This window comes from Pungitius pungitius, chromosome 10, assembly GCF_949316345.1.
Source record: "Pungitius pungitius chromosome 10, fPunPun2.1, whole genome shotgun sequence".
Classification (NCBI taxonomy): Eukaryota; Metazoa; Chordata; class Actinopteri; order Perciformes; family Gasterosteidae; genus Pungitius; species Pungitius pungitius.
Window position 1 is genome coordinate 16,996,766 of NC_084909.1, and position 21,759 is coordinate 17,018,524.

General features: G+C 41.6%; 1 protein-coding gene across 1 annotated transcript in view; it reads left to right on the plus strand.

Moving 5' to 3' along the window:
• Positions 1-1,351: 1,351 nt before the first annotated feature.
• mlphb (melanophilin b) overlaps positions 1,352-21,759 on the plus strand; it is a 29,741-nt gene continuing 9,333 nt past the window's right edge. Inside the window, exons 1-9 of the mRNA XM_037487671.2 lie at positions 1,352-1,423; positions 3,305-3,474; positions 7,480-7,701; positions 8,944-9,083; positions 12,115-12,156; positions 15,551-15,603; positions 16,907-16,999; positions 17,510-17,621; positions 18,127-18,356. Coding sequence (XP_037343568.2) covers positions 7,694-7,701; positions 8,944-9,083; positions 12,115-12,156; positions 15,551-15,603; positions 16,907-16,999; positions 17,510-17,621; positions 18,127-18,356 — 678 coding nt within the window. The 5' untranslated portion in view covers positions 1,352-1,423; positions 3,305-3,474; positions 7,480-7,693. The remainder of the gene's footprint in view (positions 1,424-3,304; positions 3,475-7,479; positions 7,702-8,943; positions 9,084-12,114; positions 12,157-15,550; positions 15,604-16,906; positions 17,000-17,509; positions 17,622-18,126; positions 18,357-21,759) is intronic.

A 21,759-nucleotide genomic window follows, 5' to 3' on the forward strand; every position in this document is an offset into this window, starting at 1 on the left:
AAATGAAATTATGTTCAAGCAAGACACTGCCGTGAATAATAGCTCAGCCCGTTGTGGCTAAATAAAAATAACCACTATATAGATTCACTCACCAAAATGTAATTAACTTATAAAAAAAAGTGTGAAAAAGCTTGGTGTGACTAATCTGTTTCCACAGACTTTGTTCCTGTATGTGTAGACTGCTCCACAAGGCGATATGGCCTGGTGGTTGAGCAAACAAGAAAACTAGACTGTTGAACGGGTCACATGGCTCATATTAAAAGGAGGAAATGGGACTATGTGTTTATGGAGAGGAGAATGAGATCATTGAATGAAATGAAAACAGGTATCATATGAGTTCTTAAAAAGTCAGTAAGTAAAAAGTTTCCTTCTATGAGGACCATCCTTACTAACTCCGATTTCACTTAAGATCACAGTAATTATAATGATCTTGACACATATGAAGAATTGTAATAGAGTTGTAATATCATGTGTGAATGTTTGAACCTGATTCCCTGTCAGAGGGAAGGTTGACCCACCCACTCTGCAAATAGCAATCTCACGTACAATGTACCTGTCTTAAACCAACATTGCAGCAATTATTAACAAAAACGCATTCCTAAGCTGCTGCTGTATGATAACACATTATAGGACCTCCCAATGGTTTTCCTAAAATACAGGCATGTTGCTATTAATAAAGAAGGGTCACTTGTTGGTTAAATGCTCTGATGTTTGTGTCACGGTTTGGTCTCTCTTCCTGTTTTAGTTTGAAGTTTCATGTTCCTTGTGGTCCTGGGTTAACTTCACTTCCTGCCTTGTCCTGTGATTGCCTGAGTGTTTCCACCTGTGTCCAATCACCTGCACCTCCCTTGTGTATTTAAGCCCTGTGTGCCTATTGTCCCTTGTCGCGTCATTGTCTATGTTACTCGTCGGTGGTGCACGTCCTTTGACTTCTGTTCCGAATAAAGAGCACCTTTGGAAGAATCCTGCATCTGAGTCCTGCCTTCCGCCTGCACCTCCACCCATTGTGACAGTTTGCCTCTCCCCCATGTCATAGTGTAGGATCCATGACATGTGACTTGGGACCTGAGCCCAACTGGCCTTTACATAATCTCCTTATTACTGCTCTGTGAAATCCCAGAAATGATAAACTGATTTATTTTCCTTTTAAAATAGTTTCCTAATATTAATACAAATCAAGAATAGCAGTCACAATACATTTGACACCGCTAATTTGCGGGGCCAAGGGAGGGAGGGGGGGGCAAAGCACACAGCCAGACCTTTTGAAGTGAAGTTGAGTAAGGCGGCGAGGAGACAGCTTTCTTCCTCCTGGTTAACTAGACATGTGATCAGCATTGCTGTCCGCTATTTAGTTTGCCCTGTAGTCACTCTGATCCGCCCTCCGGAGCAAATACTACCCGCAGGCTGCGCTGTCAACACCAAGGTAGGACATATTCATATACATTGATCTTCAAATGATGTTAATATCTCACAGACATTATTGATATTAATCCGGTTGGTGGTTCTTTAGTGAGATTTAGGCTATTTATGCTGTCACTGTAGAGCAGTGGGCTCATTGCATCTCGGACCAAACTCAAGTCCAAACAGGTTCCAACGAGTAGTAATTTATGTAATTATAGTTTTGAAGAAATACAACTTTTAGAATTTAGTTAGCTTGAAAAAACTCTTACATTTAAAAAAAACAAGTGGTTTGGAGTGGAATAAAGGAAGATGAATGTGTTTGGTCCGCTTGCTGATGGAACTGTCTCAGGTTTGTGTGTCTCTGCACCTCTGAAAACCTTCCTTTTTCCAAACACAACGAGTCCTTCAAAAAAGAAACTGCTTGAGTTGTGGGACATCCACTGGTAATTTAATGCAGGGACAATTATTATTATTATCATAAGACAAAACACTTTACAAATGATTGAGGGATGAAATACTGCAACAATATTTCAAGGTAAAACCAAAGTGACACAAGTGCATATTTGCATTGGTCCTTGATTCAACAGATTAAGATACATGGTTGCTCACACCCGCTTAGCAAATACACGGACAGTGATCTCACTGTGGGAAAGTTATAAGCACTGTTCTATTTATGTGAAATGGTACAATGTTCCACTATTAGACTGGTTTTTGTGTTACATTTACTTGCTTGTTTTTAACAATAGTGCCCAATTGCATGAGCATAAATTACATTAGATTCTTGAGTCATCTAAAATGTTCTGATACGGCTGCTTATGATAGCTATGTAAACAAGCGCATTATGTGATGCTCCTCAGCAGTCTTTTTCCGATTACATGTGATGTTATTCAATGCAATTTGGTGGTACAGCTTGTGTGTGTGTGTGTGTGTGTGTGTGTGTGATTGGATGTGTGGTTTCACCAAGCTTGAGTTCTTGGTGGAACCAAAACCTTATGAAACTGGACCAAGTGAAATATTTTAAGCTGCTCCATTTAAGAGATTTGATTCCAATTCCTTTAGCAATGTCACGGTTGAACTGTGTCAAACCTTCCCAAAATCTCCAGACAGACTCCTGTGGCAGAGAGTTTAAGCTCCTCTTAATCTGAACCTGCACTCCACACTGGCAGTTCCCTTGGCACATGACTGAATGATTTGCAAACACCAGAAAAGATCTCATACAGACAAGTATCCTAAGACCAAACCACGACCAAAAAAGCTTTTTTAAGTGCGTAAAATGACTTAATATTTAAGTTGTTTTGCTGAAGCGACCACCTGCAATTGTTCAATAATTAGTTTTTTTATAAGAATATGGATTTTTTCCCACAGTTTAGTCACATCAGGAAATAATTTCTTCCAGTTGAGACATGACACGTAATTCTCAACCTATCCATTGAAGGTGCAATGCTACAGACAAGAAAGGGGCAGTATACCCATGTACACTTTCACAGTTCATTTTTTGGATTCAATTTATGTGGTAGTAACTAGAACTAGAACAACTCTTTTGTTGATTCATGATTTTCCTGTTTCTGCCACTTTAGATTGAATCCATGTCCAAACATGTTGGACTAAGGACTGACTGGGGCCCTTTTTGAGTGTGAATGTGTGATTTGATCATTTGTCACAGATTTGTATTGTGAACGGTACAAACCTGACAACCTGCATACCACTAGTTTGGCTAGTTTGAACTTCAGCAACAAATGTCGCATTAAATGTTGGCTGGTGCAGTTGATGAGTTCAAAAAAGAGAATGTAAATTACACTAATTTAAGTCACCTGGTGTTTTCACCGCACTTCATCTTAAATATTACCGTTGAAATCTTCACCTTGTAGCTCACAATTCTTTGCATTTTCCTTTTATTTCCCAGCATAAGACAGCTTGCCAGCTCCCAGGCATCAGCGTCGCTGCGATGCTCCTTACTACGACAAAAGGCAGGAAGTTGGATCTCTCCAAACTCACGGATGAGGAGGCCAAGCATGTTTGGGAAGTTGTGCAGAGAGATTTTGACTTGAGGAAGAAGGAGGAGAACCGACTTGGGTATGTTAAAAAAGAGATCATGTGTACTTGTTTTTTTTCTATTCAATGCACATCTGTTTCATAATCAACCAACAAAAGTCCTGCTTTTGATGCTGGTGGCTTTCAGAATTCGTGTTACTGTGGATTTGCTTTTATGATTCAATGTCATGCCGCATACAAGCATTATCTTTGGGGCATGCATTATATAAGACAAGATACTATTGATACATTACTTAGAATTCTAAATATCCTAAGTTTGAATTAAGTTTTACTTTTATGCTGCCCATATTATGCAAAATATGTTTACTGTATAAAATTGTACTTAATGCTGATCTAAAAATGTTATAGTTTTACGTCATATATTTCAGCTGGGACACATGTGGGCAGCGTTTAATATGTGGTTCTAGTGGCGCTGGGTTTAACAAAGTAGGCAACCTTTTGGTTCTTTGGCTGTTCACCTTGTGGCCATTTAATGATTCAGAAAGTCCAACACAGTAGCCATTGGTGAGCTCAGGCGGATATTGTCTCCACTGTCTGCGCAACGATGGCAGCCAGTATTACCCAATCAGAGGAAAATACAGGAAAAAACCCCATCCCATATTGATTCAAAGCGAGACGCACTATTTTATTCTCAAATACAGGACGATTCCGTATTGTAAGGGACAGGTGGCAACCCTAGCCTACTAGTCTCTTTTGTTTGCTACTGAGATAGTTTTGTTAAGATGGTGAGGCAAACAAAAGGGAGACATGAGCGGAGGGAAATACAGTTGGCTGCAATCTACACTGCAGGATTCCACCAAATCCTACACACTAACTCTTAAAGCTTTTTCAGAAGAATTTGACTGAACTTTTGTACCATGCAGATATATTCATTACTTACTTTTATAACACGTGTAGATGAAATCCAGCGTTCTGATTGGTTGAGAGTGAGTCACGAGGGGTACATTATTGAACGATAATGTACAGTTGCTGTTCACATTGACCCGAGCGTTCCCCATCACTGCGCACTCAAAGTAACAGGTTAGATTTTGCGCGACCGTTAGCTTACATTTTAGCTTTTAGCTTGGTGGCCGTTAAAAATAACAGAATCCCCGCACGTGATGGTTTCGAGGTAATGTGAGCTTTCGCAACCGGACAATTAAGGTGGACGTCATGAGCGATGTGAATGAATGAGATGGTGCAGTTTACCTGCACGTATAGGGACTATTTTTCCTCTCGACTGATGAATAGCGATACAAAACGTTTGGTGGCTGCTACTATTTTGTGGTGAAAGGCAACTATTTACCTACCATTTATAATTTCGCTGGTAACTGTGTTATAAAAGCAATAAGGTACTTAAGGCAGTACCATATCTTCAATAATGTGACAGCTCGAACTGTTACATTATTGGATGATAAATGAGCCTCTTGTACCTTATTGCTTTATTAAACTCCTCATTCCTAAAACACATTCTTAAAATATTCATGTGAGAAAATTCCAAGAGGTTCTTCTACAAGATGAAGTGTTGCTTTAAATGAAAACTAATTAAAGGGTGGAATATTTTTTTCTTTCCAATTGGAATATAATTACTCTGTTGTTTCTGAAATGAGTAGAAATGTCAATGTAAAGTGTAGCACTAAATAACTCCTTACAGCCCATAATCAGTGAGAACTCAACCACTCTGTTAACCAAAAGAAAACAACCCCAGCTCTTTTCTCTTTTTTACACCGATTGAAGCAAGGCGATCTGTTTAGTAGTTTTGTGTATAATATGAGGCTTCAACAAAACCAGTACTCATTTAGGTTGAGGCCACTTAACCTGAGACCCTTGAGCAAACAAAGGTTTTGACTGGACCACGTCACCAGTTGATGGTCTTACATGCTGCTTCCTGACAGACAGGGAGTCTGTGATCCAATTGCAGGTGAAGTCCTGCTGCAGAGAGGGGATGATGGTGTTGAATGCAGAGCTGAAGTCCACAAGGAGAATGAAATGATGGGCCATGTTGACTGCGTCATCCACAGACTTGTTGTCTCTGCTTTCCGGGGGGATCTTCAATTTAAATATCTTATTGACGTCCGTCTCTAGAATAGAGAGAGACGTTGGTGTGATGGAGGATGTGGGGGGTCGTTGGGAGCTCTCTCTATGCCGTGTGTTTTTGTGCTGAGAGAGAGCAACTGTGGGCTGTGAGGGCTGTGGATTGATTCAGGGATGCTCCTTGGATTTTCAAAGGGACATTAGAAGGTGGGCTTTGGGCTTGGAGCTGGTGATCTGTCTGAGGCCTCTCTAAACCGAGTCGTTAGCAGAGAAATGCTGTTGGAGCCTCTCTGAGTACAGTCGTCTGACGTCCCTGACTACTGGTAGCAGTCTGGAAAGTAGTCCGGTGCATACAGTCCAGGCACGCCCTGGAGATTCTAGCCTTAGCCTTACTGGTCCACTTCTTTGATTTCCTGACGACAGGCTTACAGAGTTTTCATTTCAGTCTGTAATCAGATGGACTAAAGCATAGTCGGGGTGTCCCAGTGCAGCATGAGGATCGGCGTGATAGGTCCAGCTTATATCTCTGCACGGCTAAATTCTTAGAGTTAGTTTTATTCTTTTGCTTCCTTTCTTCCTTTTATTAGGCAAAAGTGTTGAAGTGCAGAGTTGAAATCACACAGCAAAAAGTTGCTTCAACTCTTATAGAGTCAATTGTACGAAAGAGCCCCTGAGCAATACACCAAACCCTGAATTGCTCCCTGTTCTAAAATGTAAACTCCATGTGTTAAAAATGCAACATATTGATACTGTGGAGTGTGGATCCCATGGGACATTTTAAAAAGTACTAAAATTCACTCCAATAGTGTTAATTTGAGTCGTTCCATTTTACTGTGTGGTGGGGTATTCAACCAACTGCTTGTTTTTGGGGAGTTCATGGCTGAGTTTTTGTTGTTAAAGTCCCCAAGGACAACAACTAACAGTGTGTTGGTATATTCCTCACGCAGCATCTGGTTGATGAGCGTCCACTGTGCGTCCTGCACGTTTGCATGCCGAGGAATGTAAACACTAATCAGTGTGAATGAAGCAAACTCACGGGGGGAGTTGAAGGGTTCACAGTTCATAATAAAGCATTCCAGAGGAGATCACTGACACGTTCTTGCACCACCTGGTGTTGATTTAATAAAACTGAAAAAAGATTCCTCCACCTGGAGGAAACATGAAATCTTCTTGTAACAGCACGCTATCCTGTGCAACTTCTGTGGGGTTCAGAAATGGCCTCGTGCTCCCAGTATTGATAATGACTCTAGCCAAAGCCAACACTAGTGGAAAACCAGTTGGACAGATCAAGAAGGAGAAACTTCAATTGTCCTCCACGTGCAAAACTAGTCTAGCTTTGAGGGTTGTCCCCTTGCTGCCCTTCTAGTGCACCTGTTTATTCCATCAACACTGAAAGTGCAGCTGAAAGTGATTAACAACCCCCTCTGCTACTTAACTGACCAGATTCTTATCAGAGAAGCATTGTTGAATTCATGCCATAAAACATTGTTTTATCAGAGTATGGCAGAAGAATTGTGCGCACACACTATCAGGACACATTGTTTCCTTTCTGCTTTGTCTTTGTTGAAGCCTCTCTCTGTCTAGCTCGGCCATTTCTGCTCATCGCTTCTGCTCATCTCTTCTATTGAGCAGAGGAGGGGGGGGGGGGGCAAACTTTAATGCTGTGTGTTTAGCAACAAAAATGCAACGTATTTAAGACCATGGCGTGTTTCCTAAACCCAAGTGGTTTCGTTGCCTGAACCTTATTATGAGACGTGGAATGTCTATAAAAAGATGTGTCGGATTGTAACTTGGCAAAATGGAGCCATGCAAGCGCAAGAAGTCCTAATCCAAAGAAAAGACACTTTGTGAGGCTGTGTGGAGCCCTGAAGCAAAATGGTGCGTTCTCTTGCATGCAGAATTCTGTAATATGGACTACAATGAATTAAACTGTAGCTCAAGAATGCATTTGTCATTTTACTTCGAGAAACATTTCATTGTAAGTCAGTGACAGCTTGGGCTTTGTCTTTTTAGGGATTTAAAGACTCAAATTTAAAAAGAAGACACCAAGAGGGAGTTGCTGGGCAACCAGAATAGTCTGGTTGAGTCCCACTGTATTCGATGTCTCCAGCCCTTCAAGTTCCTGGTCAACAGTAAGCGCCAATGTCTTGACTGCAAGCTCTTCGTCTGCAAGTCCTGCAGTCTGTTCAACAAAAAGGAGCTTGGCTGGGTGTGTGATCCCTGTCGCATGGCCAGGTAGGAAATAATAACAAATAATCATTGATTAAAAGATTGATTTCCAAATCAACAAATACAATTTCCATTGATTATATTGGTTTCTGGATCGCTTATCTAGGTTTTTAAAGGTTTGCACAAATGTTTTCTTAATCATTAACAATATACTTGATTGGGTACATACATTTTATTAATTGTAATCATAAGCTATTACAATGCAGTCTGCAGAATGCAGAATTTCCTTAAAGCTACTCAAATGTTGATCAAGCTGTTGTGAACAGTCAAGTTCATTGAAAACTGGAGAATCCTTTTTCTCAAAAAAGTACATTTTTCCAGTGAAAGGCCAGTACATTCAATATGAAACATATACAATATATATATATATATATATATATATAGATCCTATCCTAATGTATCCTAATATAAATAGACTAGGCATATATGAATATAAATACATATGAATAATTATTGTTCTATATTCCAGTTGTTTTACTATAAAAATGCATTGTCTCATATTAGGATTTTAATCTATTTCATTGGCCTATCCACTTATATATTTATGGATGGGTTGAAAGATTGATTGATTTAAATGGATTTCGACAGAAACATGCAGAACTTGTGTTTTAGTCTGTGGCGCTGTAGTTCTACCTATTGAGCTGCTGCCTTGTCCATGTCTTTAGAACTGGTTATTTCCCCTGACATGACATTAACCATACATGAATTTTTTTAGGCTTTGAGTCAAATGAAAATTACAATACCCCTTTACCCTTTACATCATGCTGTTTGTTATTATACATCTGGGGGTCTGACACAAAGCTGCTGATGAGTCAGCTATGAAGCGTGTTGAGAGCAAAAAACAGACCGGATTGAGCAGTTACTGGTACTCTATACTTTAAAGTTCTACTGTAGTGGTTTTTAAATGGAAACACAAGAAGAACTTCATCAATAAGCTTTTCAGCAGCTAGTGGACAAAAACCTTGGTCGGGCATGGCAGCTCTTCTGAGATCTAAATCTTTGTAGTTATGGTTAATGTGGCTTGAGTTATACTGGTATTTTGGAGCCCTCTTCAGCTCCATATGTAGCCATTATGCTCTTATTTGCACAAAAGGCGGGAACTGGCTACTCTTCCTCCGAGGTCTGGAAAAGATCATGTTATACATACATATGAACATACGGTATACTGTACATACATTAATGCAATCTTAAAGTAAGGAAATAGTATCAATTTTGCTTTACCAAGTTACCAAGTGCTTTTTTTAACAGGGTTCTCAAGATTGGCACCCTGGATTGGTACCACGAAAACGTCCGTGCCCGCTTTAAGCGATTCGGCAGTGCCAAGGTGATGCGTTCACTCTTCAAGAGGCTGAGCGGGGAACACAGCTGGTCACAGAATGATCTAGAAGGTGAGTCTTTCATGCTGAGATAGATTTGCGACTAGTTTTCCATACAGGAAGTATACAAAGTGTTAACCAATATGCTTGGGAAAGGTTTTCAGGTGTGGAACGTTCTAATTGATGATTGACTTGTGAAAATCAATATGTAGTGAGTGAGTCACACAACCCTTCACTTTACAAACACTGTCACTCTCGACTCTGTTGAGATTGAAGCTGTTCAGGGGTCAACAGTCACAACTATAGGTATTCCGTGCTAGTGAGAATTTCTGCCGGAATGTCAAGCAGTGCAAATCAAAGGTGGTAAAATGTCAGGTCTCAAGTTAAAATGACCTTCAAGAGGCGACCTAAACCAATTCCATCCGTTCCACTAATTTCTCTACAGGCCCTACGGGTGAATTGCAGGCCCAATCTACCCCCTTATGCACTTACGGACTTGGAGGCGCGCTGCCGTTAACTCCCCTGCAGAGTGTGTGAGGCTCTTTGACAGACATTATGATCCTTTTTGTAAGCCAGCATTGGATGTTGACTTTGCGTTGTCTCAATTTTATATACCGTATTTTCTGCACTATAAGGCGCACTTAAAAGCCTTTAATTTTCTCCAACAACTACAGTGCGCCTTATAATCCCAAGCGCCTTATATACAATTGGTTTATTGGTTGATCCCTACTGGTTAACGAGGATCCATTGGAGGGCAAGTCTGGTGCCAGCAGCCGCGGTAATTCCAGCTCTAATAGTGTACCGTGTTTTCGCGACTATAAGGCGCGCTTAAAATCCTTTTTTTTCCTCAAAAGACGACAGTACGCCTTATAATCCGGAGCTCCTTATATATGGATCAATTGGTTGATCCATACTGGTTAACGAGGATCCATCGGAGGGAAAGTCTGGTGCCAGCAGCCGCGGTAATTCCAGCTCCAATAGCGTATATTAAAGCTGCTGTACTTAAAAAGCTCGTAGTTGGATGTCGGGATCGGGCTGACGGTCCGCCGCGAGGCGCCACCGTCTGTTCCAGCGCGGCCTCTTGGCGCAAGATGCACGAAACCATTTGCCAAGAATGTTTTCATTAATCAAGAACGAAAGTTGGAGGTTCAGAGATATTGTTAGTATCCACATTAACGTTTGAACAACGTTACCATGGGAGTGAAGAGTTTTCAGAACGCTTAAGAACGTTTGATTTAGCACAGCCCGATCTAGTGGGTGCATAACGCAGCCCCAGTCAAACGTTTTACTGCAGTATCTTCTATTCAATGCGCCTTATAATCCGGTGCGCTCTATATATGAAAATAGTTCTAAAATAGGCGATTCATTGAAGGTGCGCCTTATAATCCAGTGCGCCTAATCGCAAAAATACAGTATATTTTAAGTAAAGTGCTGTGCTATCCATATTCCACCCTTTCAAACCCTTAAAGTCTCTCAATCTCAATCACTTACAAATTCAGGCCCAGAGGGTTCAGGGCATAGGTAATAAACTCCGAATCAAAGGTTTCAATGAGATTAAACAGCTGCATTCTGCCCTGTAGGCCTACTTCAAGTCGTTTTCTAAGTGAAACTCCCATTATCACTCCGAACAACAAATAGCAGGCTCTTAAGGGTTAATGCCAGAAGAAACTATTGGACTAAATGCCGTAACCTCTGTAGTAAATCAGAATCAGATTAGAAAATTAGACAGTGCTCCTAAACATCACAAAGAAAACTGAACTATGGAATGTCTTCTTATAGCCATCATCCTAAGACAGCACCCGGCTGCCAAGACCCTTCATTTTTGCCACATTGAGTCACAAGAATAAATTTCCTTTGTTTCCACACATTAAGCCGTCATCAACAGGCTGCCAAATGTGCAGTCTTAATCTTGTCCATCATCCCTGTTTTCCCTGACTCTTCACAGCTGTGCCGAGCACTGTTACAGACTTGTCTTAACCGACCGGATGCTCAGGACATCTACATTCCCTGCTGTACCTCTGGAGAGAACGGTTCAGTTCCTGCAGCTGGCTGTTGAAATTATTTTTATTCAAGCTTTTAGTGGTTATTTTGAATCTCCTTTTGAAGCTATACCCACACTGCATCTTAGGCCCAGGGCATAAGATGGAGTGAAACGCAAAACGCATACAACTTGGTTTTTCACAATCAGTGGTGCTGAAAATCCAATTGCACAGGGAAAAGAAATCCATTTAGTTATAAAATAAGTGCCCTTAAAGCAGACCGTATATCAGTTTTATGCATTATAAAAGGTCTCCAAGTGAGATCACAGCATCGAGAAATCAATGAATCATGAGGATACTGCAAGGACTCCTGGTACCGATTACGCTGAGTCACCCTGGAGGATTTGGGGGCGGTTACAGAACGAGCTGGTTTGCTGGCTTCGCCCAGCAGGCATCGTGATCATCCAGTCACGTGTCTCCCATCTGGCGCCTGGAACGAAGCAACCGGCAGAGAGAGGGACAGAGAGAGGGGAGAGGGAGGGAGACTATAACTTTGGTTTGTCATATCTTAGTACAGTGAATCCAGTTGTGCGTTGCAGTTATGAAATGCAGCCATAAATATGCATGTTAAATAATGCATTGTGCTCAAAATAACTAGCCGCTTGTCACATGCAGACATTTATGTGACCACCTGGATTCAATTCAGCATGCATGACTGTACTCCAGAACACACACAGACATTAGTTTCCTTTCTCTTGACTGTATGTGCTGCTGGGGTCCATTGGGCTCCCCAAGCTCGGAGGGTGTCATCGTGCAAGTACGGTATCATTGTGCAAATATTCAACACTGGTGCTCACAACAGAGTCTTGTTCAGATTTGTTAAGAAAAAGAGCATAACTCAATTATTTGGTTGACTGGAGCTCCTCAGTTTAAATGGTGCTACCGCTGCTTCTGATTACCATTTTATGTGGAAAGTAGGCTAAGAACAACCTGAATTATCCCCATTTGCTGAGCTATTTATTCTAGTGACTTAATTGCAAAATTGCAAACCTCACCTCGTTCATTTCAGTTGTAATTAAACCAACTGAATAAGGATGCCTTCTTTTGTATTGTCTGTTTTCCAGAGCATCATGAATATGATACATACAGCATACCGGATGTCCACAGTAAGTAGACAACATCTAAATAATATAAAACAGTCAAATATTGTTAAGACATTTATCTTGGATTTTGCAGATATTGCCAATGCCACAGCTTTAGAAAGGTCAGAACAATTGGTTTGGAAGGGCCATCATGATGCATCTGAACTAATGATATTAAACTAGATAAAACGTTAATGCCCCGACAGTGGCCAATAGCTTTGGTTTTACACTTAATTTCATTGTATTTATTTTTAAAATAAATTAAATACATTTAGAGTTTAGATTTATATTGATTCGATTCGCAGAAATTCCAAATTGGAATTATTTCCCTAATTGCACTAAAATAACGTAACATAATAATGTAACATAATAATGTAACCTAGAATAATATGTTTACTAGCGTCACTAGATCCAACCACCATTAGTTAACTTTCTTAGAAAATTGATCAATGTGACATAACAATGTGGATACTGTCAATAAATAACACTACTTACTTTGGGTCAGTAATTCCAAATTTACCTTTCAGCTTCACACAGGACTCCTGTATTAAAGTCACTTACTGTGCCTGGATGACATTTAGATATTCAATGTATTTGCGATTTGCAGACACATACACGATTGGCCTGTACATCCAGTGGTTATGGACCAAAGTGGTAGATCATCGGACTGGGCTGAATAAGCCGTCCCTCGAGATATTGGAACCAAGACATTTGCACGAGGGAGACCTGTTCCCACCCCGGTATTAGTCAAACCCAAGTCAGGCGTTTTCAGTCACACACAGTACTATTCACATAATCTGTTAGTTGGTCTGTTGAAATGTGGTTAGTTGCAGGTTTGTTTAAGGTGGCTCCTTTCTCTTTTATAAATTGATGTTTTACAAAATGACCACCAACAGGTCAAACATTTATTTTCTTTCCCTCCGGCCCCCGCAGGGGCTTAATCCAGCTAAGTCTTTAAATCCTCTCTAGAATCATGTGACTGTTTGATATTTAATAGTCTGGTTTCAAAAGGTTTGTTCTGAACATACATAATAGTCATTCAGGATTATTTTAATTAAAACAGTCCAAAATATCTTTCATCTTGCATGTTTGATGTGTGGGACCAAGCAAAACAGGTCTTTCCTCTAAGGTGTTGGGGCACTGCACATTTTAGAGAGAGACCCGCAGCACAATGAGGCGGAAGCGCCTGACTGCACAGGAGGCTTGTGAGCTAAATCGGATCTATGTTGCGAAAAATAATGACCAGGAGGACAATGATGAACATGAGGAGAAGTAAAAATGAACTGCTGAGAACCACATGCTACTCTTCCTCTGAAGAAACCCCACCATCACCTGCTGTAAAATGGAAGAAGGGTCAGAAGTGAAGGAAAATGGTGAACATGATGATGAGGTAGAATCTAAACTGAAATGAGTCAGAAGTGGAAGACCACCCTTATTGATGATGAGGAAAAAATCAACTGATAAAGAACCTCAGGAAGAAGAACCAGCTGCGATAGAAGAATATTTCATTGATCCAGACTTCCATCCCTCCTCATGACGGGTGACACATGTTGACACAAGAAAGAGACAAGCCACCGTTTTAATGACACAAAGTCCACTTTCAAGCTGTTCCTTCCGAAGCCTGTTGTAGAGGTGGTGCAGAACATGACCGACAAGGATGACATATGTATGGTGGACAAGAGAACAAGTGGACACATAAGAAGACCAACTTGCTGCCATTTGAGACATGTGGGAGTCTCTCCTTCCGTGATGTGTGATCCAGGCACTGACGTGACTGTGCATCCGCAGCCTGGTCCCCAACGAGGCCGCTGGAAGGGTAGTATGGGATGAAAATATGGGCATACCCTGGCAAACCAGTCAATATTGACCCCCAAGGAGTGATCATGTGCTGCCATGCAAAAAATGTGATGTTACTGATGTTACTAAACCTTCCCACACACCACCCTGTGATAAGTCAAATAGTCCAAATAATAGGATGTCCAAAAACATAAAGGAAAAAAATGGTTTTAGTCAGGGAGAAGTAACACTGTTTGGATGTAACTTTTAATGGAACCTATTATTTAACCTAATCGTTGTAGGCATTGCTGCTCTCAGCAGTTGTATAAAGGTACTTGCAGCCGTCTCACAGAGGCCCTCAAGAACCTACATTTGTAAATGTAGTGTTTTCAGTGCCAGGCCGAACCTGCAGCTCATCAGGTTATCGGCGCCTCTCTCCGCCCACAGTACCGCACATTGCGACCATTTAAACGTGCATGTGAATGGACGTCCTTCTCTCTTTCTATGAAGGATCAGTAAAAACTCAAATTCAGTGACAACAAAGTTGATGTGTTATTTTGGCAAAAATGGTGGGGGAAATGTATGTATTGACTAGTGTGCCGTAGCAAAGCGTGAAGTTCTTGCTATGATGGAATGGAATGTGAACGATGAGTCGGAGATGCGATGTCATCTTACATTTCGTCCAGTAACTGTAAAATTGCATGACTGCTTTATCTGTAACGTGTATTGATTTTGTGAACTCAACTGAAAAAGTGTGATCCAAAAACATGTGAGCAAAAAACATTTCAGCTTATCTCCTCGACCTATGCTGCCGTCTGGCTCGAATTACTGCTGCTATTTAACCAGAAAGCCATATGCCTCTTTTTAGCTTCAGCGACAGGCGGTCTGCGCTTTCACCCCAGTGCAGCATGTTTGTAGGTACCAACCTGCTTTTAAGCACACGTTACCAAACTAATACGCCTAAAAGCACAAAAGGCCCAAAGACTCTTTCAGCCAGGTAATGGTGAACAAAAGGGTTCATTTAAATATTTTGTCAGCATAAAATACAAACCGCTGACCACCGTTAACCTTCTTCCTGGGCGCACTTGGTCCACAGCCCGCCAAATTCGTCCTTCTCCTGTCCCCGTCCCCTTCTCTCCCTCTGGCTCCAGACTACTACTGCTTTAAGGGCTCAAGCATCCATTAATCAAGTTCCAACTTGAATGTTCTTCTGGGCTTTCATCCTGAATAATGGCCCAATAATTAACTTTCAAACGGATTCCCGTGGCGAAAGTCTCTCTCTTTTCTCTTTCTTGCGTCCGAGAGGAAACTATTATGTAGAAATGCAACTCAGTCATGAATGATCTGGTAAAGAGGTGAAAAACACACTTTTCTTACCTCAGTCGGCCTCTTTTTGTAGTACTTGCTGAGCAAATTTAAAAGGAAAATGCATTTGCTTTGCTGCACAATGAACCGTTTGCATATTACTGTAAAGACAAGTTCATTGGGTTAGGATTAGCGGCTACAAAAATAGCCGATTGTTATTTTTGCACACCATCTTTTCATGAATCCTCCCCTGCAATGTTTATTATTCCTTGTCTATCAGTCATTCTAAAAAGCTTTTGCTTAACACTAACGTGTCTGACTTCTTCTTTATCAACAGACGAAGACAAGGAGCACAGTATAGAAGCAACGGATTCACAAAACTACAAGGGGGTACGGATACTCTTTTTTTTTAAATATGTTTAGGACAACGTGTGATTCTCTTCCATGTGCTTCCATGAAGATTTGTTTGCTTTTCGAAAACATTGAATTAATAGGCATCTTGGAGCTATTTTGGAAGTACTTGGGTTTTAGTGTCTGTGGCCAGCAGAGAGCATTCCAGTGGCATGCGTCATGAAACAAGAAGCAGATATGTGTTGTCAGTACAGCAGAACATGGGCTGTTCGGGTGCTTCTCTCTGCTACTTTACGTTGAGGCGTGGAGGGACACAAACCTCTGCATGTTGGGAATGACTCTTCTTACTTGTTTAAGATAAACAAAAAGCTCAACGGAAAACCCCCAATTTGTTGCTGATGACTCCTTCCTCCGCTGGGAAGCAGGGGGATTTTCTGCACGACTTATCTAGGCCGGGCCTTGTTAACAGCCGGGACGCCTCGACAGCTTGTGTCAACTAAGGTTCGCCATGGTCCAACTGGCACTGGCAGCGGTGTATTGTGGGTAAATACCAGGCTGTTGTACATAATTGTGTACATAAAAGAGTCGGGGCAGGGTTGGAAGAGCCTCTGGATCGAGTCCACAGGTTGTAAAAAAAGGAATTCACATTAAAACCAAGTTGACTATTGTTTATACAACAGTCTCTGTGTAATGAGGCAGCTGCGATTTGTATATGTTGAATCTCTACAGCAACTGCTGGGAAGAAAAAGCAACAAAATGTTCACTGCAACAAGGCGATGTGGCTCTTGAGAGTACTGTAAAAATAGCAACTCAGGTTGTTTAACAACAGTCGCTGTTCGGAAGGACTCATTTGTCCTATTTGGACAACCTTCACCGTAATCCGAACTAGAAAAGCCTTCAATGGTTCATCTGCATGTTTCATTTGTTGTGTACTTTGTAATATCCCATTGGTGCTGCCAGGATTAGAAAATGCAAGTAGACAGATGTGTTGCGGATTTTTTTTTCATTGTGACATAGACTTTTATTCATCTAGGTAATAAGAGGAATTAATTAGGACTTTTTTATCTTCCTATGGAGTCTTTTTCCTTTTTTAAATAGCCATTCATGTTTTTTTCAATGTAAAGAAATGGGGTCGGAATGGAATGGAATGTTTGTCATGTATCTAATCAAATTTTTATATGACCATGTGACTATATGACTAAAATATGGTAACTAGTTTAGAATAAGAACATCTTCAATTGTTCCTCCCCTTGGATCTACACCTTTTCCTCTTGATCACCTTTCTTCCCTCTCTGCTATCTTCTCTCTGTTGGTGCTGGGTTTCCCTTTCTGCTCTCCTTAGAGGAAAAAGACCAAAAGGCGGTTAACCGTGGACCCGTTTGACTTTGAAATGGGCTGCCACTACTTGGTCAAATCGCGAGGACAGACAAAGCAGGTAGAAGCTGGACGGCCACCAACAGCTCCCCGAAACTAAACTGTCATTGTCTGTTTCTTCTTTAGCTTGTTTCTGTTGTTTTTTTTTCTCCAGTTCTATAGTCAGCAAATTAACAGAATGCTCTGAGCTCTATGAGGGATTTTGACGGCGCCTCTGCACAAAAAGCAGCGGCCCAAGATTCCTCATAGAAAACATCTCTTTCTGCAGCAGCAGGGTTCAGAGCGTTTGCACCTGGAACTCCATAGGAACTTTAATTTGCCTGCAGAATATGAATGAGAGCATGTGCCACTATTAACCATTTGAATGGGAACCAAATTCCCCAACATTGGGGATTCTCTTATAATAATATAGCTTGCAATAACAACACATTTTCTTGAATTTCCCCCATTCTTTTTGCCATCGACAACCCTTATACCTTTTTCCACCTTCTTCCTCTTGTAATAAGTTTCTAACTGATCCGGAAACAGCAACATTAGCTGATCTTTGACCGTTCTCTGTCTTCATTCAAAGGCACCCGTTTCCCAAGGCATCCTGTACATGGATGTAGGTGAAAGGGAGTCAACGCTCACTGAGGCCAATGTGCCGTCTGTTTTCCATCGGATTCTCAAGGAGCAACGTAAAGGTCTGGATCTGGGAGTGGCTGCACAAAAAGGACAGGACAAAACACATCTTGGGTCACCACATCCCACACCATAGTGTTAGGGACAATGTTTTAAATGGATTTTAAATGGAAATACCAGGTGCTAACTGTCTTCTTATAGAGCTCTGTAGAGCTACTTACTTCTCTAAACATGAAATTTGGCCTTGTTTCCTCGGTTTATGTTATCTGTGTATTTCATGTTAGCCCCATTCCTCCCATTTTTTACAGATCAAATCATTTTAAGCAAGCTGCTTTCAAACTAACTAACAAAAGTATTGTATTTAACTGAAGTGGCATCATCAGCAGGGACCAGTTGATGACAGTACTGTTACAACACTCATGGTGACCAATCAAAATGTGTGGCCTCTTTTGAGCTTCATATATTGTGTGGCCTCAATTAAATATTAATAATTTACTACAATAAAGTTCATTTTGAGGCCATCAGATTGTTGACTTGCTGCTCCTTTTGTTTCCTGATTTCTTCCAGACAACCTTGACAGCCAAACTATTCCATCTCGCTCCACGTCCCGGCTCAGCTGCTCCTCCTGTGGCAGTGGGAGTGCCTGGTGTCCCGAGGGAGGCAGCAGCTACCTGCCCGGCCCGGACGACTCGGAGGAGGACGACCACTGCCAGGTCTACCCTCCCTACCAGTCTCACCTGAGGCAGCGCAGCCATACCTCCCAGGAGAGCCTGACTTCAGCCAACCCCGTACCACAGGTCTTTACTAGCAGTCACATTAATATCCCACACTAAATTCCTCAACGTTTATACATTCGTAAATCCAGTTTCCTAAAAGCAGCCTATCAATGATGCATTCAGTCATGAAACATTTCGCCTCCAAACATAATAGGAAACATTAGCTGCAATAAACCATAACAATAAGATGCAATAGTGGGGATTCTGGCCCAACCAATTCTTTGCCCACCCTACCTGGGCACGTATTGACACACACACAAACACTGGACACAGACTAGACAGGTGATGTGACCAAGTTTTTATTGCATTGGGAGTTATCAAAGGAAAAGGTGGATGTCTAAGGGTGGGCAGCAAGACAGACAAGCAGTAGAACTGGCAGGCAGGTGAGGAGCCGGGAGCACAACGAGAACAACATTAGAGATGGGAAACCGGGAGGAAGCAAAATGACTACGGTAAGGGTTTAAGTTTAGCCTGAAATGCGAGTGAACAAGGGAACAAGGAAAACTTCCTAAAAAATCATAGTTCACAATGTCTGACCTCCTTACATAATCTATTGCCATCACTGCACAGATATTCTCTTTGATATCAATTGACTTAACCAATGTACAGTATATGCAATCCAAATTGCTTTGATTCATTACAAAAGCTCAGCATGACTTATTTTATTCTCTTTGGCACGTTGGTCTAAAGGTTATTTCAGACCAAAAAAACCTTTTTTGTAACAAGTTGGTAAAAAACATCTGTATCGTCATCCTGAGGAATGTTTAAATAGTACCACCGCAGTATATGCAACTGAAAGGTAGACAGTGGATGAGCTGACTGGACTTTTAGATACTATAAGATTTGGCCAAAAACGTGTGTACAATCTGTACAATAGAGGAAATTCGAGCGCGACTCTCGTGTTGCTTTCATAGACACACACAGACGAGTTGATCGGGCTGACATGTTGAGTTGAGAAAGGCAGAGGACTGCTAGATCAGAGGGAGGTTAAATGCGTTACAGCGGTGTCTGTGATGTACGACTCTGTCACTGGAAAGGCTCACGATAACTTGCTGTTCTGAGTAGATCACAAACAGACTTTGTTCCCCATTAGTTAGGCTGACTTTAAAGTCAGACATCACTTATTCTGCATGTTTCCTTGTGTGTCCTACATTGTCCTTGATTTACACCAACTGTAGAACTTTAAGGGGAAATTTGACACCTTCTATGTGGATGTTCAATCAGTTCCCGCTGTGTGCTGTGTTGGCCCAGATAGCTGAAGTGTCCTGCTAGTGACGCCATGCCTACTGGGCCTACATGAACCAGAATGCAATGCATGGGAGTGACAACCTCCCAATGTTACTAAAGTTATTTTTCCACCTAAACACAAATAAACAGCCAGGCACGTTCTGAATTGTTTTGTTTCTCTCTTTCCATTTCTCCAACTATCAGCTACTCCGGTTGAGATGGAAATCCATAATTCACAGAGTATGGTGGAAGAAGTCAGCGCTGTTTTCCCCTTGTGTCTCACTGGCTCACTGAGAGGCCAGCTGGTTTTGGTTGTCTGTTCCACTTCCAGTTTCCAGCACATCTTGATCTCAATGGTCATGGATAGGAACCAGTGTTGATTTTGGCAGCTATTTTTTTTATTACGTCTGCATGTTAGTTTTAGTCACATTTAATTCATTTTAGTCTAGTTTTAGTCGACAAAAACTAATTACATTTTAGTCTAGTTTTAGTCACATTTAATAGCCATATTAAACTCCTTTTCGTCCCTTCTCAGGCCCAGACCCCCTGTGTTGTGTCTACAACTGCATAATAGTCTAGCTTGCAGTACTTAGGTTGTCCATGAGATATCCCTTCTAGGATCGGTCCATAGCAGGGGTGGGCAAACTCGCGGGCCACAATGGGTTCTAAAATTTAACAGAGGGGCCGGGCCAACAACAAATGGATGAAGTGTTTGTGTGAGCTAATATGAATGACATGTGAAAAATCATTACATGAAAGGCTTTGGCTTTTATCAAGTAGCAAAGCATTTATTTGCATGGATATTTAACAAATTTACAAGGGTGTAAAACTCTGCCGACTTCATGAGAACCAGGGACCTAAAGGCAACACTTTGTTGTCCTTTGTCTGTTTACTCGCAATGATTTTGACATGGCCAACGGAAACGGCATGGTCCTTTATTGTTTCCACTGTGAAATTGCTTGTCCCAATAAAAGAGACCCCCTAACGTCCAACAATTGGTGCAATACATTTATTTTTTGGGCTGGATCATGAACCAGCGATTCTCAACTGGACACCCACTTTTTAATGAACAGTTTCTTTCTCTTTCTTTTCTCATTATTTTTTGGTTTCTTATATCTGTCCTCCGGGTTTTCCTCTACCTGCTCTGTGCCGCCACATCCCTCACCTGCACCGAGCAGTTCCATCAAAAGCCTCCACCTGTCACGTGTGCTCGCGCGTTCATTGTTGCTTACGGACGTACCCAGTGAGCATAAGACGTAATTTCAACGTTGAAATATGGTTGAAATCGGGTTGAAATGAGGTCTGAACGTCTAAGACCTCATTTCAACGTCTTTTCAACCGACCGAAACCGGCGTGTGAACTGGTTGAAGTGCGCGTGTCTCTAAGCGCTGACTTCCGTCACCAGAAAACGGAGCAGCCAGGTCCGCAAGAACATCTCTGCTGGCTGACCAGGTCCGAGCTGTTAAACGGGTCTTCATCTCCACGCACCTCGGTCTCTGGAGTCCCGCGGCTTTAGCACGCTAACAGTTAGCTAAACTGAGACAAAACCAGCTAAACCAGGCAAACAGAGTTCACTGTCTCCATTTGTTGTCAACTAAAAGGTGCTCACACTAGATTCTTCATTACAGGTAGCCGGTGTTTGCTCTCAGCAGTTGAGATTCAAGAGGGTCACATCCTCCTCGCATCAGCCTTCAATTCAATTCATTTTATTTTGTATAGCCCAAAATCGCAAATTACAAATTTGCCTCAGAGGGCTTTACAGTCTTTACACATGCAACATCCTCTGTCCCGAAACCCTCACATCGGCACAGGAAAAACTCCCCAAAATATGAAAAAACCCTTCAATGGGGAAAAAAGGGAAGAAACCTTAGGGAGAACGTCAGAGGAGGGATCCCTCTCCCGGGATGAACAGACTGCAATGGATGTCATGTGTACAGAATCAACAATTTAAAAGATGTACAATACATTCAATTTCTCTAACAGAAATGATACGAGTAATTACAAGTAGCAGAACAGGTGTACGGCAGGACCACCGTAGGGACAACCACCATCAGATAGAACCACCATCCACAGAGGCTTCTGTGGGGAGGGAGAGCAGAAAGATGTTGGTTTATGATGACAGTAATATGAATCATATTTAAAGTAATGATGGCAGCAGCAGGTGTCAGCAGAGCCATGCCACGAGTCAGAACCGGGG